Source organism: Ochotona princeps, chromosome 15 (assembly GCF_030435755.1).
Source record: "Ochotona princeps isolate mOchPri1 chromosome 15, mOchPri1.hap1, whole genome shotgun sequence".
Lineage (NCBI taxonomy): Eukaryota > Metazoa > Chordata > Mammalia > Lagomorpha > Ochotonidae > Ochotona > Ochotona princeps.
Genome location: NC_080846.1, coordinates 21,236,635 through 21,254,623, shown reverse-complemented (window position 1 = coordinate 21,254,623; position 17,989 = coordinate 21,236,635). Strand labels below are relative to the sequence as shown.

The 17,989-nt window shown below is 43.6% G+C and overlaps 1 protein-coding gene across 2 annotated transcripts in view; it reads right to left on the bottom strand.

Annotated features, from left to right (window-relative positions):
• Nucleotides 1-17,989, bottom strand: part of SRGAP1 (SLIT-ROBO Rho GTPase activating protein 1) — a 251,366-nt gene that overhangs the window by 83,256 nt on the left and 150,121 nt on the right. For both annotated transcript variants that reach the window (XM_058673470.1, XM_058673471.1), the window contains exon 4: nt 17,621-17,683. In XM_058673470.1, coding sequence (XP_058529453.1) covers nt 17,621-17,683 — 63 coding nt within the window. The remainder of the gene's footprint in view (nt 1-17,620; nt 17,684-17,989) is intronic.

Sequence of the window (17,989 nt, the reverse complement as noted above, 5' to 3'; positions counted from 1 at the left end):
CGTTCCAGCGTCCTGCCAATGCTCCAGGGCTTGGGTCTCTGCCAGCCACGTGGAGACCCAGACCGAGTTCCTGAGTTCCTGTCTCCTGCCTCCAGCTCAGCCCTGGCTGTTATGTACCTTTTGGGAGGGAACCAGTGGATGGGAGATCTGTCTGCTTCTCTTTTCTCTCTATGCCTCATGGATAAATGTGTTTGTAAAATAAAGCAAAAACTTTGGATCCTCTTCTATGCCCGCCTACAACATAGCTCCCAATTCTGCCAAAAGAGGTATTTAGCCTGAGCTATTTACCCTCTGAGTTTTCATATTCTGTGTAACATTGCTTTTTCTCATGCTTATGTCAATTGTCAGTTTGTTTAACAGACTCCACACTTGATCTTAGCCATAAGGCCGAGAAGTGATTGTTTAATAGACTCCAACTACGAGTCTTCAGCAGGTGAAAAGTTAAGTTCCCTTTGCCCCTACATCCTCTTCTGTGCCCAAGATAAAATCAAACTTACACTATTACCTGCTGGTGTGTGGTAGCTGAGAGGATTACATGCATTAACACAAGATACAGGCTGGCAGGCAAGAAGTGGACAGTGAATACCAGCTATGAATATTTTTAAAAAACATTAAAAAATTCACTTTGATAGCAGGTGATGATTTCTCTGTAATTGGAAGGGCAGAGACAAAGGGAATGAAATTTACATTGTTTTCACTTAGGCACATGTTGACAGAACTTTAGCAAAGCTCTGTGAAATGAATCAACAGACTAAGATGAACAAATAGCAGGAGAAAACTGCAAGTACAATGTGACTCCGTTGAAATCAGCATCACAAACAGAACTTATCATCATATTTATAATCCAAACAAGTTGCTATGAACAAAAGATATCATCTGGGACTCTGGACCCTGGTGCCCAGGGACTGCCAACCAACCAAATGACAGAGTGAAGAGAGTTCAGAGAATAAACCAAAGAAAAATACTGAACACAGGTGCAAGGGGAGAAAACAAAGCTAACAACAACAAAGTCACAAATTTCTGTTCACTGCAGTGTGAAAGAATCTGTTTCCAGAACAATAACACACAGTAACATTTCCAATATCGGGAGCTTAGGTCTGTGAGACAGCCCATCTGGCTTTTGCTGCGAGACAGCTGGGTAACCTCAGTGTTTCTGAGCTTCTGTGTGGCCTGATCAACTGAGACAGGACATGAGGTCTCCTACACACTTCAAACTAGGGAGATCACCAAGTCCAGCCATATACCTCAGAGACCCTGAGAAGCATGGAATAGAAGACCAAGTTGAGGCATGCCCAGGGAAGCGAAGGCAGGCCACGTGACCTCTGAGTGCAAAGAGATGCACGCCAAGAGAACGTTAAGGTATTCTCTCACAGGGTAACAATGCAGCTCACAGGGACTAGGATGGTATTACGGTGTCACGCAGCTAGATGTTTCCTGGCTGAAGATGTAGCCGACACACCCTTCATACAGCAAAAATACCCTAACTTGAAATGCATTTCATGCCACCTAACCTTCCAAGCATCATAGCCTGGCCTCGCTCAGCCTGAACTGGCTTGGAACTTTTATGTTACTTTACAACTGGATGAAATCATGTAACACAAAGCCTATTCTTTAAGTACATTTTGAGTATCTCATGTACATACACACACAGATGAAGTTTTATGCACATGATGAGATACAAAACCAAGACAAAACATCCAAAAAGTACTGGAAAGAAAGACAGTACCCAGGCCCTCATGGAGAAGTTGGTTGGGAGCTACACCTCACTGCTGTTGCCCACATTACAAATGAAGCTCATACCGCACTCCATGAGCTGGGGAAGAGATCAAAATGCAAAGTGCGGTTTAAACTGAGAGCCTATCGCTTTTGGATGTTGGTAGAGTTGAAAAATCATGACAGAACCGGTATTGTGGTACAGGGGGTTAAAGTCACCATTTGCAGCAGCAGTATCCCATATATCACAATGCTGATTCCAGTCTCAGCTATTCTGCTTCTGATCCAGCTTCCTGCTAACATGCCTGGGAAAGCAGAAGACGACAATCCAGGTATCTGAGACCTGTACCCATTTGCAGTTCTAGGCTGCTGGATTCAGCCTGGTCCAGCCATTTGGGGAGTAAATCAGTGGATGGAAAATCTGTGTCTTTGTTACTCTTTCAAATAAAGAATTTTTTTTTAGAAGAAAATCCATTATTTCTAACTGTGTGTATGTTAAAATAATCATTCCATCCATGTATATATTGAAATAATCATTACATCCAACTGTGTGTATATTAAAAATCATATCATGTGGGGGAAGAGGCAAGTGTTTGGCATAGTGGTGAAGACAGGATCCAGTTCTGCTTTAGATTTCTGCTTCCTGCAAGTGGGCACTATGGGAAGCAGTGGTGATATCACCCATGAGGGAGAGCAGGCTGGCTCTGGCCTGGCCCAGCTCTGGCTGATGAAGGAATCTGGGGAGTGATCCAGCAGATGCAAGATTCTGTCTCTATTTCTTTCTGTGTCTCAAATATACAAAATAAAAATTCAAAAACAGTACCTGTACCTCCATTGCTGTTATTTCCTGTTGGCGGGTGAAGGGCTCTCCCCCCACCTGCACCCCAGGCCTGATCTCCAGATCTGTGTGAGGCAGGAGCTTTCCTACCCACAGAGCTGAGGGTGTGCTTTGATCAGCCCTGTATCAGTCCTGTGTCCCTGGGGCATGGCTTTGTTGAACTCTCAGGTTAATAGCTTTCTCAAGTACCCAGGGATGTTTCAGGCCTTTCCAACTCTAAAAATTCTATTGCCAATTATTTCAAATATTAATCTCTTTACCATACAAATGTATAATTTAGGGGAATACAAACTAAATACTTTTCACTGAGTAAAGGTTTCCTCCACCCGCTTGCCCCCGCAGGGCCAGGGTAGATGGCAGATAAACTACAACCATTAGGAAAAAATTAATGTAATAACACATTGTACCAAATATTTGTTTTTGCTTCTGTTGCCTTGAGGCCACAGGCTGTAGACTATGTGGTGCCAGGGATGTAGGATTCCTTCCAGAATTCTCCACAGGGCTTGAGACCACAACTCATTTGTGTTGCTGCACAAGAAAGTACCTGGAAACGAACCCCTGTGGTCAGTCTCACACATGGCTACGTGGACAAACCCTGTACAGGGCTATCTATCACTCTAGTGACTTTAATTAGTTCCCCAACTGATTATTGATCAATCATCAAGTGCTCATCAAGGAGAAAAACCCAGGAGTTGCTTGTTGCATGCGGGGTGGACGCAAAGATAGGCCACATCCTTCTATTTTTGACTGTTACATTTAAGTTAAAGCAGGGCATTAGTCATCTTGAAAATGTCAAACTGAACAATTATTTTTAAACTGTAACATTAATTACGATTAGTTTTATATGGTTTTGCCACCTTAATAAAACAACTTAATGAACAATGACTAATTTATCCTAGCACGGTTCTATTTGCAGCAAGAATTGTATGTATTAATCTTAATCTATGCTGCTCTATTTCTAGCAGTTTTCAGAAGAAATTTCTAATTGACATCTTTGAGTCACAGATAAATTTCATTTATCTCCAAAGAACTCTCGACTGTCACAAACAGCAAAACTTTCCCAAGTTTCCGACTACGTGTCACAAACGGGCATTGTCCTTTTCAAATCTGTCACTATTCTGTCATTGGATATACAATTATTTTATTCTATGTTGGTTTTTGGGTAGTTCATTGGTTCGTAAGATATGTTTTCATAAGCACAGTAACTAATCTGGTATAAAGCTATAATATCTGCTTACTCACAATGGTCAGAAATTTCTTTTTGAGAGTTTCATTCCTCTTTTTGAAAGGCAGCATTTTACAGAGAGGGGCAGGAAGAGAGTGTGAGTGCTACATAGTGATAGAGATCAGGCACTCAGTGGCTCACTGCCCCCAAGGGGCTTCAACAGCGAGGGCTCCACCAGGCTGATGCCAGGAGCTCTGCACTCTACCTGGTTCTCCTGCCTGGTTAGCAGGGGCCCAAGCACTTGGATTGGCATCCACTGCTTTGCTAGGCACATTAAACAGGGAGCCGGATTGGAAGCCGAGCTGCCAAGGCTGCTCTAGAAGCTCCAATGTGGGACACTGGTATTGTGGGCTGTTGGCTTAGCCAGCTGCACAACACTGGTCTCCAGATCAGAGCTTTCCAACATGAAATAAAGGCTCTGTAACCACCAAGTTCTAATTTCACAAGACATCATTCATTGCCCTTTCCTGTTTTTCAAATACTTCACTGTACTGGGAAAGTGACAGAGAGTCAAGGGCAGGTGATTTTAAGAAGCACAGCCTGGTTCTCCGCTCATTCTTTCATGGGTTTGCTTGTGCTCGAGCCGCATCAAGGCACACGAGTTCCCTGTGCAGTCTCATACATCTCTACTTGCTTTTTCACTTCCCTCTTTTTTAGAATGCCCTTCCCACTCACCCTTTACCGCTGATTCAGACATAGCTTCTTCGGGGAGCTCCTCCCATTGGCTCTGTGCTGGACTCCATCTAGCCTAGCACCAACACCACGCAAGGGAGGTCCTCATCAGGCCAGCTCATAGAAGACAGGACCCGGGGCCAAAGGGTGGGTTGTCATTGACACACTTCCAGAGCTTACATATTTATTGAAAAGCCCCTCCCCAGTCATAAAAATGATTCTACAGCAACAGAATGCGCATGGAGGCAAACAACATGGTAAACACACGTTCCATGCCACTGAGTCCCAAAAGAATGGCAGTGGGAGGCAGTGAAGTCTTTCAGAGATGTGGCCCACTGGGCACCCCTGGGTCATTGCAGGTGTGCTCCAGGAATATGGATTTCATGACTCCCTTGAGTTCTCGAGAGGCAAGAGGGCTTTATAAGAGCAACAGGCCTAGCTTTCCCTCTCTCTGCTTGCTTCCACATGCACTCCTGCCACTGCTGCCTTAGGTGAGGCAGCCAAGGGGAGGTCCCTGCCTTGCTCCTACTGTACCATTTGGACTCTGAACCTCCAGAACTACGAGCTAAAACACCTCTTTTATCAATAGCATGTGTCAGGTATTTCATTATAGTTACAAAAAGTTAATCTAGAAAACTGGCATCAAGCAGAGGGGTTATTAGACATGGAAGATCATTTGGAATTGGTTTATGGGCAGATGTTGGAAGAGTGTGGATTAGTAGGCCTGAAAAATTCTAGAATGTTCTAAGAGGAACACCTCAGAAGATGAGAAAATGAGGTAACAAGTTTCCGAGGGAAATGAGGATTCTCTTGGAAATGAAACTAAAGGCCACCCTTGCCACACCATGGCAAGGAGTCTAGCCTCACGGGCCACAGCAGCTTACATCGTAGCCTTAGACACTCGCATGGCATCCTGGCTGCCTACTTCCAGTCCAGCTCCTTGCTAATATGTCTGAGTATGAAAGATGGGCCAAGCTAGCTGGGCCCATGCCACCCTGCTGGGAGACCTGGGTGAATTTCCAGGCTCCTGGCTTTGGCATGGCCCTGCTTGGGCCATTCTGGCTATTTGGGGAGTGAACCATGGTTGGGAGATCATGCTATCAAATAAAAAAAATTGTTTTAATTAAAAAGAATTGACATGCATCATGTCCAGGGTCTAAAACCTTGTGCTAGGCTAAAAGTTGAGAATGGTGGACCAGGGTAAAGGAGATTTCAAAACAAAGTAATTGGGTAGCAGCATGCGGCTACTGAGAGCTTTTGGTCAGGCTTAGAGTGAAAATCGGAAACAACCAGTGTGAAAAGATGTAAAAGATTTTTCCGGTCTGGCTAGGGAAGACGCAAACATGCATGTTCAGGGGGCAAGGCGCAGTCAAGGAAGCTGTGGCGCTCACAGCGGGACACTTACCACAAGGAGGCCTGGAAAGCACTACGGTGACTGCTTAAAGAATGCGATGGCTACTACTAAATCCCCTGCCCTTCTATCCCTCACATCCGCTGTCTGTGGTTTGAGTGCAGGTGGATGGAGCCCTAACTCCCACGGTGATGACATTAGGGGCCACACCAGGGGTGATTAGGCCAAGGGAGCAGAGCCCTCTTCAATGGGACTAGTGCCCCAATAAGAGAGACCCTGGCTTCTTCCACTGCGGAGGGTAGGCGCCGTCTCTGAGCCAGGAAGCAGGCTCTCACCAGACACTTATTCTGTTCATACACTGCTCTTATACTTCCTCACTTCCAGAAGTGTGAAAAACAGATTGCAACGGTTTATAAGCCAGCCACTCTATAGCAACTAGAAATACTAAAGAAGTATTTCAGAGCCCACGCCCACTGGCTTATTCTCATACACCCGAGGGACTCAAACAGAGGGCTGGGTTTTGTCTTAAGGATTAAAGGAGCTGGGCTCCAAAGCAACTTAATCCTTGCCCAACTCCTCCAACAGAGAAAGTCAGTTGGTGATCCAGCACGACATTCAAAAGAGTCCTAATTTTTCAAAAGGCTTTTCCATAGGAAGTCTTCCAGAGCTGATATACAAGTATCAGCTACTGAAAAAAAAAAAAATGCTCAAGAGATGGCCCACGGAGCACACATCGGTGGGGCTCCACTGAGTATAGTGGCAAAGGGAAAGTCTCTGGCAGGTGGCAGGGAGGAAGGGGAACGCTCATGCATAATGAAGAGTCACCGAATTGACTAGAATTTCAGTCACCTGCGGTTTTAAATACTTAATTATTTTCAGGCCAGTGTTCCTCACATCTCCGACATTACACATGTGTATCAGATACCTAGATCACAGGTTTAGTTTATGAAATATTAAAACTGAGGACACAGGATAACTGCAATCTTTTTAAAAAGAATTTACTATTGTTATATTACTATTTTATTTTATTATTTTATTAAAGATTTATATGTTTTTATTGGAAAGAGAGGAGGAGAGACAGAGAGGAAGATCTTTCATCCGATGATTCGCTCCCCAAGAGGCCGCAATGGCTGAAGCTGAGCTGAATCCGAAGCCAGGCGCCTCTTCCAGGTCTCCCACGTGGGTACAGGGTCATGAGGCTTTGGGCCATCCTCAACTGTTTTCCCAGGCCACAAGCAGGGAGGTGGATGGCAAGCGGGGCTGCTGGGATTAGAACCAGCACCCATATGGGATCCGGGCCCATGCAAGGCGAGGACTTTAGCTACTAGGCTATTGCCATAGGCCTGATAATTAGAATCTTAAAAAAAAATCAGGAAAGCTCCACACAATTAGAACTGTAGCATCAACTAAGATGGAAGAGTTGCTATGGAATCTTCCCCCCGCTTTTTGTTCTCATGAAAAATGGTTTGGAACTAGGCACAAATATTCTATACTTCAAATGCAGTACTCTTATTCCATTTATTTATTTATTTGTTCTAAAATTCCTATTCATTTGAGGGGCAAAAACACAGAGACAGACAAAGAGCTCTCACCTGCCAGTTCATTTCTGAAGTGCTGGCAATGCTTGGGGCGCGCCAGCACCCAGGTTAAGAGCTGGGAATTCAATCCAGGTCTCCTGAAACGGAGGCAGGAACCCAACAACTTGAGCCATCATCCAGCTCCTCAACAGAATCTCTATCACCAGAGAGTCAGGAGTCAGAACTGAACCATGAACCAGAACGTGACCTCCAAAGTATTATGCAGGAATCCCACCCGGGCACTCAACCATGAAGCCAAATGCCACCTCTTGAACTACACGTATTGCTTCTTTGTGCAAGCAAGCTTTTCCAGGCTTCGCACTGCTGTTGGGGAGATGTCAAGCTTTTTCTCTGCTACCTATGAGCTTTGCCATCTCATTCCGGTAACTGTCCTGCAATTGTACAACTTTGGGTTCTTCCTTTCTCCCCACCATATGGTTCCAAACGGAACATTCTGTGAAGGTACCTTGAGCTTGCCCATCTCTTGGCCTTGGTCTACACTGCTCCTTGGCCACGATGCCTTCATTTTTCCTACCACTAAAATCCTGTCGGTCCTTTTCCTATGTGTGGTGTTTCTCAGCCCTCAAAGCGCCCCTTACTCCCACCCCTCTCTGGACTTTGAAATCCCTGTCCAGAGCAGCCTGTGGGTATGTAACAGTTGTCTTTTAGCATCCCAGGACTCTGGTGGATGCCCAGGGCTGTGCTACCCAAGAATTTTATAGGGCATGAGTTAAGCCACTGCCTCCAGCACCGACATCCCATATGGACCCAAGTTTGAGTTCTGGACTTCCTGTCCAGCTCACTGCTAATGCACCTGGGAAAGTGCTTGGGCCCTGCACTCACATGATAGACCCAGAGAGAGGTTCAGGCTCCTACCTTCAGCCTGGCCCAGCCTTGGGCTACTGCAGTCATCTGAAGAGTGAACCAGGAATGGAAGACTTCTCTGTCTAACCCTCCTTCTCTCTGTAATTCTGCCTTTCCAATAAAATTAAGTATATCTTTAAAAAAACCAGATTTTATTTTTTTTGGTTGGAAAGGCACATTTACAGAGAGAAGGAGATACAGAGAAAGATCTTCTGTCTGCTGGTTTACTTCCCAAGTGGCCACAATGGCTGGAGCTGAACCGGCCGAATGAAGACTCATCATGGTTAGCTGTCTTGTCGTCTGCTGGACCAGGCGCCTCGTGCCCTGGTCATGCCTCATCCGGTGCACCTGACACAGTGGCTTGGTGCACATTTTGCAGAAACCCACTGGCTAATCAGCATGAAAATGAAACCCAGGTTTCAGTTCCCACCCAGGCATGACTTAGCTGGGAGACTGAACCACTAAATCTCCCTGGGTCTTGGTGATATTTTTCAGAAATTAGGGTGTTAATCTGATCATTTCTAAAGGCCGACTCAGTGCTAAAACCTTATCAGCCTGTGTTAGGTTTAAGGCCACATAATTATAAGAGCTAGAAAATCAGGTGCCTTAAAGCTGAAATGAATTGGTTCCTTGTCAGAATTAACTTAAATCTCAATTTGCTTCATGATTTTTTTAACTTTTAATGGTCATTTCCGGTACAATTTGACATAGTAAATTCAAGGAAAATGTCCTTAATGTATTCTGCTCCTTGGCTAGTACCACATATATTTCATGTTACAATTATACCATATATATGTATTCACACACATAGATATGTGTAATATAAATGAACGTTTGATAAGTAATGGTAAACAACTAATAACAACAACAACAACAACAAAAACAAAACACTATTCTGACCAAGATGTCAGTCCCTAAAGCATTCCAATCACTTGAATGTCAAAACACTGTGTTTTGGAAATAATTCTCAAATCAGATACAAAATAAAAACTTCCAGCAGGAACTGTGGAGCACAGGCACCACCAATTTGCAGGATGTCCTAAATGGGGACTACAAATTAAGTTTGTACTGGAAAGTTTTCCTCAGAGTCCCTGAAATTATTGTTTTGGTTTTAACCCCAAATTAAATTAGCCAACCCGGTCTCCACAGCCTAAGCCAAAACTCAGAAGTTGCTGGTAGCAGGTCCTGTGACCCCAACACCTCTTTCTTTTCACCCAAGGGCCTAGCAATCTAAGCCAAGAAGGATGTATAGAAACACATCATCAGCTCAGGTTCCCTAGACAGACAGCTCTTAGATCGCGTGTTCCAGAGGCAGGCATCTGGGCTAGTGATTAAGACATTAGTTAAGATGTCGGAGTCCTCTACTGGAATGCTTGGGCTTAATGCCCTGCTTCAGCTCCTGATCCTGATATGGGATAGGCAAGCAGCTAGCTGCCTCCCCCTCCCCACCCCACAAAAATTCCAGCTTCCCAGAGGCAGCAGGTGGTGGCTCAAGTAATAGAGTTCTGATCACCCATGCAGAAATTCTGGATCGAGTTCCCCCAGCCCAGCTTGACTCCGAGCCCAACCCTAACTTCCGTGGGAGTCTGCGGAGAGAACCAGCAGATGGGAGCTCTGTCTCTTTCCCTCTGTGTTTCTTGAATAAAGGTGGGAAGAAAAAGGAACAAAAGGGCCCAGTGCAGTAGCCTAGCAGCTAAAGTCCTTCCCTTGAATGCGCCAGAATCCCATATGGACCATGGATCTAATCCCAGAGGCCCAGCTTTCCCATCCAGCTCCCTGCTTGTGGCCTGGGAAAGCAGTCAAGGATGGCACAAAGCCTTGGGACCCTGCACACGCGTGGGAGACCAGGAAACATTCCGGGCTCTGGCTTCAGACTGGCTCAGCTTGGGCTGCTGTGGCCACTTGGGGAGTGAATCATCGGACAGAGGATCTTCCTCTCTGTCTTTGTTCCTCTCTGTATATCTGATTTTCCAATTAAAAAAAAAAAAAAAAAAGAAAGAGGAAGAAAAAATTACAAAAATAAAATGTCAGAAAAGTATTCCAGGTGGCATCAAGAAGGTGGTATTCCAAAAAAGTTACCAATTTAGGAGTTTTTTATAAATCTTTTCATCTTGATTTCTCTTGGGTTACTGTTTTGTTCTGAAACCCAGACATCTTTGTAGTCCATTCCCAATGAATGCATTTTCATCTTTACTACAGGAATATATATTTCAAATACCTAAATGCCCTTGAGCTAAAATAGATACTTAACCAAAAAGCTAAAAAAAAAAAAAAAAAAAAATGTATCAAAAACCTTGAAGCTCATGGAAAGATCCGATAGGTGGTAGCAAGAATCTTGGGCTCTTGGAGTGACTTTTCAACATTGCCTGAGGCAACTTTCTTCCCCAGAGAAGCACAGATTCGCTCCTGCCTGTGGGAGGCTCCGCCAGCCCACAAAGCTTTTCTTGGCAGAACCCAGAGAAAGGGCTTGAAAGAATAAACATTCCCTCTAAAAATAATTAGCTGTTTTTACTCTAACATTTAAAAGAGATAAACGTTTCAAAGACAAGTGGAGGCCTGAGTGGATTTACTCTGCTTTCCTGACAACAACTAACTCTGCACGTGACCCTGAAGCCTGAGGGCTGTACGGAAAGAGCCTCCACCTGCTGTTGGCATTCAAATCAGAACTGGCACTCAGTGGGAAGAAAAGCAAGGGTACCTTAGGTACATAGGACTTCACACCCAACAGGTACTACTGATGCACAGAACCTCAACGCTAAGTGGGGAGGTTACGTGTTAAGGAGGCAGTGAATGTATCTTTTTTAAAAAAAATTGTTTTCATTGGAAAGGCAGATTTACAAAGAGAAGGAAAGAACAGAGGGAAAGATTTTCCATTCACTGGTCCATGCCGCAAGTAGCTGCAGTGGCCGGAGCTGAACCCATCCAAAGCCAGGAACTAGGAGCTTTTTCTGGGTCTCCCATGCAGGTGCAGGGTCCCAAGGCTTTGTTTTGGGCCGTCCACTACTACTTTCCCAGGCCACAAGCAGAGAGACAGATGGGAAATGGAGTAGCTGGGACACAAACCGGTACCCATATGGGATCCCAGCACATGAGAGGCAAGGATTTAGACACTAGGCTATCGGGCTGGGCCTTCAGTGGATATACCTTACAAGGAAAACTGCACAAATGAAGCCATACAACAGTCCAGAAACTTACATCAAGTTTTTACAATTGTTAGAGAATGTGCTGTAAGTGTGGTACTTAGTGAATTTCACCTACATGTTATTCCTAAAAAAATTATTTCTTTGAAAGGTAAAGAGATACTATAGAGAAATCTCCCATCTGCTCGTTCACTCCCCTTTGCCCACCATCGCTTGGTTGGATCCAGGAGGAAGTCAGGTGCTGGGAACTCAATCCGCATCTTCCGTGTGGGTGGCAGAGATCCAGTGACTTGAGCAGCAATCACCTCCCAGGGTCTTCAGCAGCAGGCAGCTGTAGTCAGGAGCAGGGCTAGGATTCAAAGCCAGGCACTCTGCTAAAGGATGCAGGCACCCAAAGCAGTTCTTGAGCACTAAACCAAATGCTGGCCTGCTGTTATCCTACCACGCCCCATCAGTCCTCCTCCCTTCTCCCCAAACACACCCCTCTCTCAGCAGATATCCAGTGGGGAAATAACTGATGGGCCAAGGGGATAGAATTCTTGCCTCACAAGGCTGTTGTAAGAAATGAATGGACCACTGAGCATGTCATGGTATGGCTGGATCAATCTTCATTTTTTCCAGTTCTTCTTCCTCTTGATTTAATAGAACAGAGGATAGATTACCTCGACTCTGGCCACCCATGTGCGCAACTGATGTACAGAGTGTGTGATATTCAATGATACACAATTAGCAACCAATTTCTTGTGCATTTATCATGATATCTGTTTGTCACCATTAGAATTGGCTTGCTGAGTGTGGTGAACCATTCGTTTTGTAAAATGCTGAGGGCATGCAGAAAAGCCTACACAAAGGGAAGAAATATTAACAGAGGGCAAGGACTGTGGAATCCACAGTTTTGAAGTTCGAAATATGCAGTGTAATGCTGTGATTTTGGTATTGCAAGGGGCTGAGAACTTTGAAGCTTTGTTTCATAATGAGCCATACATTAGGCTGATGAGAGCAACTTTGGTTTTCAATGTTCCCTTTACGTTCCGTATCCTCTGCTTTTCCTTTTTCACTTCTGCCATCAGTCCTGTTAACATTTATGATTGACTTGACTATTTTAGAGAAGTTAGCTTGCTTTTCCTTTTGGCATGAAATTGTATTCATGGAACACCTATACACAAGTTGAGCATCTCTAATTCAAACTGCTCTAAAATCTGAGAAGCTCCCAAGCTGGGAGACCTTTTTCGAGTGCCAGTGCTGAAAAGGTTTTGATTTAGGGATGCTCAATTGGTAAAGTCTACATTAACATTTCAGAATCTGAACATGTCTGCAATCTCCATCAGTGAAGGAGTACTGCCCCTGTCTCCCATGGGTGTCGAGTTCACCTGTGGTGACCCTTAATGCCACCCTGACTTCCATATCTAATCTGTGAGGCACACAGTAATTACTATACTCATTCCCATTCCACCGACGATGACACTACTGATACTTACCAAGCCTTGGCTATGCTGAAGGGTTTATTTGTATTAACTCAGCTTTAATGTTCCTATTAGCACTTAGCCTGCCATATCATTTACTGCTTATAGTCTTCTCACTAGAATGTAAACACCCTGAGTGAAAGTTCTTGGTTTATCTTCTATTTCCTGGGTATATTTAGCAATGCTTGACATAGCAGCCATTAAAAAAATTTATTAGGGTGGTGGGTGTTGTGGCACACTGGGTTAAGCTATCACTGGGGAAGCCTACATGCCACACTGGAGTGCCAGGTCAAGTCCTAGCTATTCTGTGCTTCTGATCTGGCTAATGCATTCCAGGAGCAGCATAATATGGCTCAGGAGCTTGGGCTCCTGCCATTCATATGGGATTCCATGAGAGTTACTGGTTTTGCCCTGGCCCATCCCTGGCTGTTATGGGCACCTGGGGGAGTGAATCAGTCAACAGAAGATCTGCATCTCTCTCTTTCCCACTCTCTCTCTCGTTCTGTCTCTCTCTCTCTTTCTCTCTCTGTGGCTCTTTCAAGTAGAAGAAAATAAACATTAAAAAATAAAAATCATTTGTTGGATGCATATGCCAGTCTTCGTACCATTTACTTTTTATATGATCTCTGAGAACAAGGTATTATCATAATCTCCATATTATATGATGAGAAAACCAAGGCACAGGGACACAGCCACAAAGGACTAGGTCTGTGACATAGTACTGACTTCTTCACTATGCTTGGATGCCTTGTCAGATGCTGTGATGGAATTCCTGTGAGTCCATTTGATTGGGCCACATGATGTCCTGATATTTAGCTGAATATTCTGGTTGTGCCTCTGGGGTTTGTTCAGGATGAGATGCGTGTTTGAATCAGCACAACAGATTGCCCTCCCCAAGGTCCATCATCCACGGCCTGCCTAGAATAAACAACTGGATAGGACTGGATTCACCCTCTCTGTGTGCAGGTGTTTAGGCTTGGATGTCAGACAGACCTGGCCTGGAACTTTCACCATCAGCTCTGCTGGTCACAGGTTTGCTGTCTGTACTGATCTTGGGACCTCTCACCGTCCATACTGCAAGAACCAGTTCCTTGTAATAAATCCCTCTGCATACACATCTACTGGTTTTGTTTCTCAGTGGAATCCCAGATGAATGTAGACATCCCAAGGAGCTAAATGGCTCCCCAGTGCTGTCCAATTGCAGCTGGGATTCAAATCCAAGTTTGTGGACTATCAGTACAGCTATTTTTGTTACATTAAACCCACACCAATTTTTTAGTAGCCTCGAAATGGGCTGCCAGTCTTTGGGTTCCTTTCATGTAAGAAAGAACGTCAATATCTATTTTGTTTATTCTATTATTTTGAGTATTTCCAGTACTCAAGACAAAACAAAACTGCTTTGACTCTGCCCCAGAGAGGTGTAATTTTAGAGGTTTGACACCATTCTGAGACTTTTTTTCTTCTTCTGTAAATGAAGGTAAGATTGGTTAACAACACAGGAGAGGAGCTACCTGTCTTCAAGGTCCTTCCCTGCCTTTCAAACACCCCACTGTTGCCACCAGTGTCTCCTACTCAGAGTTCTAGAGCAACTGACACAACCTACACACCATCGTATCACCAGATGGTTGGCATATCCACCCCATCATTCACACATCTTGGAGTGAGGAAACTTAATTCACTTCATGGTATAAAATCAACACAGGTATCTCTTTCTATTCTCCTTCCTGCCTGATTTCAGACAAGGCTTTCTGGTAGAATTTTTCTGAAGTAATCGCAAGTTGCTGTGGAAGCCACAGTCTTGAGAAAGGCAGTCACACACCCCTAAGGCTGACTGATTTAACAAAAAGCACTCTACCAGTACAAGGAAGGTAATACATTTCTCAAACTCCCAAGGAGTTTCAAGGGTTGACAGCAAGTGAATGTACATCTCAGGCAATTAACGTACTTTATTCTTGCTACTTCAAGAGTCATTATTATATTGCCACTTGTACACCATTCTGTACACACTGCAACAGGCAATTATTTGCTCCAAAACACTAGTTGGTGGTTGAGTAAGGAACTGTAAACCACATTTCTCCAACTCCTGGTCCACTGTTCAAACACACCTCACCTTTACTCTTATCTAAGTGTAGTGGATAGATTTCTTTGAGCAATACAGAAGTTGAACATAAAGTGCAAATAAGGCCAAACAGTTTCTTCTTTCAGACAAAGGCCGGAGGGAGAGAGGAGATGACTGGGACCAGAACATGATGGTGTTGCAGGGGTCAGGGGTCAGGGGTCAGGGGTAAGGCTTGGGGAAGACAGACAGAGGTGGAGTTCTCTCCTTGTGGAGCATGGCTGTGACATCTGGCCTTGAGGGAACATTTGGCTAAAGGAAAAATTATCTGTCTCCTAGGCCTTAATCTTAGCTGATGTTGAGAGGTTAAATGACTGCCAGGGTCACTCCAGCTCCAGGAGCAGTTTTTGGAACATGCATATCTTGCAGGTGCAAAACAAATATTTGTAAATTTTGAGGAGGTGTCAGTTTACTTGATTCAACTCTACATGTCCAATTGCTACGCCTGGTGTCAGAGAAATTTCACCATACATATCCCTCACTGAGATAAAATATGCACAACTTTAGCCTGGCCATTCTGTTGCTTTGGCTAATACCACTAGTTCTGTACTGTAAAAACAGAGTCTTATCCATGATGCTGTGACAAATCTCAGCCTGACTTTTTTAGGTATTATAGATCAATTTCTATTTTCTTTAACTTAAATAGTGTCAAGGGAACTGCAAGGAAAGTGCCACAATGTATTCATCATAGGCTAGATCAACAAAACTCAACCCAGAGCTTCTGCTGGTTCCCTGGGAGCCTCAGAGCACAACACCCATTTATTGGTGAGTTACAGCACTTCTAAGAATGGCCGATGATGCTTTAGATTATTGGATATTAACACATCACGTACAGCATGGGTGGGGAAGTGGCCTTCACCATCTGGAGCTCAGCTTCATCAGGTATTTGTGGTTGCAAGATAACCTGAAAGTGTAGGGTTTTTGCAAGTTTTATGTAAGAGTAACTATTTCGGAAGGGGTAACAAATACATAGAAATCATCAACTCAGCACAGATACAGCAAATGAGCCCCACAACAATCAAAGTTCATCACATTCATACCCAAAAAAGTGAATTCTTAAACATAAGAATATCATTCCTTTTATAAAACCTTAATTTACAGGATCCTTCAGCAAGCGTTAACAGAACGTAACAATTTTAGTTCTCCAAATCATATCAGCTTTCTTGGAACAAATGAAAACTGTAAATCAAGACATAAACCTAGTGAGTTCCAGGTTTAACTTATCTGTAAAGAAAACATCAAATAATCCACTACAATGAAAATGTCAATATCTACTTTTAGTACCAATCAGTTTTACTTACCTCTTCTTATGCTTATTCTTATAAAACAGAACCACTCAAACACTTTCAAAAAGAACTAGTATTGTTTTAAAAATGTGCTTGTTGATTTTCAGTGAATTTGAAAAACAGAGGTAGCATCCACTTAATCCTCAGCCCCTGAGGGTGGGCTGGGAGCACAGAACTCATTGTGGGTGTCCCGCGCGGGCAGCAGGGGCCTGGACAAGGAATCCATCACTGGTGCTCCCCCGAGTCCGCTAGTAGCAAGCTGGAGCGGGACTCACATGCAGGCACTACAGCAGTGGATCAAGGTACCCTGAATGGCCACTCAACAAGAGCACCAACTGTCTGCCCAAGAATTGGTATTTATTAATATGATCACCAAGGGTAAAAAAGTTTACATGAGCATATCCCTAATTCTCAAGTTCCAACATAACTGATTGTAGCTTTTTATATAGCTAACTACTTTCAAATTCTTTAATTTAAACAGAAAGTCAACCAATGCAAACTATTACAGGAAAGAAAAATACATACCCTCCCAAGTGATTTTAATAATATTAACAATTGAAATGGAGAAAAAAATAGGGCCAGGAATGTGATATAATGGGTTAGGCTGCTTCCTGCACCGTCAGCACCCCATATGGGTGCCAGTTCACAACGCGGCTACTCCACTTCTGATCCAGCCTCCTGTTGGCAACCTGGGAAAACAGTGAAGGTAACTCCAGGGTTTGGGCTCCTACCACCCATGTGGCTTTATCAGAATCAAGTCTGGCCCAGCACTGGTGGATATTATCATCTTGGGGAGAGAACTGGAGGCCAGATGATCTCTGTTTCTCCATAGTTTTGACTTGCAATATAAATACATCTTAAATACAAAATATGGGGGGGAAACTAAGGTAATTAAAGTATTAGAATAAGACAACAACTCTAATTTGCTCAAGTCCCAGAGAGCCAATAATTTAAAGGGAAATATTCTGGAATTGAATATACTTATATGTAGAGTTCATGTAATCCAACAAATTAAAAGCATGTCTTACTATCCCACATATACTCTGGTTTCTTAATATATGCCAACTGCATGCATTTATATCCATAATCACACACACACTCATATATATATAGATGTACACATGCACATACTTCATATTTATATATAATATATATTTACTTGAATGCAATTTTTCCAAGTTGAGAGGGAATAGCAAAAACAGAAAAAATTACATTGCAGCATACACATTGCTTCCCTTGGTACCACATTTCAACCAGACGAGCTGAGAATCCATCACCACTATAGCTTGAGACAAATTCTAAAATGAGCCTTGTCTTTACAAACCAGAATCTAAACCTAGAGTTCTTGCAAAAAAAAGAGAGATTATGTGCTTACCGTATAAAGCTCATTAAGAACCTTCATTAAATCCTCATGAAGCTGGAATGCAATCTCTTTGCTCTGTAATTAAGAAGAAATTAAGAAAGAAGATTTAAAACATACAGAAACTTGATTCCAAATTATCAGCATCCTAAAATATTTGCTGATTGAAAAACAGAAGAAATGTATGTAACACAATAGAGAGCCATGGCACGATAAACACCTTCAACCAAATGGCCCCTTTAAACCCTAAATGAGGTGCAAGAATGGTGTCCACCAGCTGGGAAGGAGCAAACAGGCATCTTCCACCATCCAAATCCAGCCCAACCAAAATCAGGGAGAAAAATAAGCAGCAAACTGTATCACGTTTGCAGAGTTGGGTGAAGA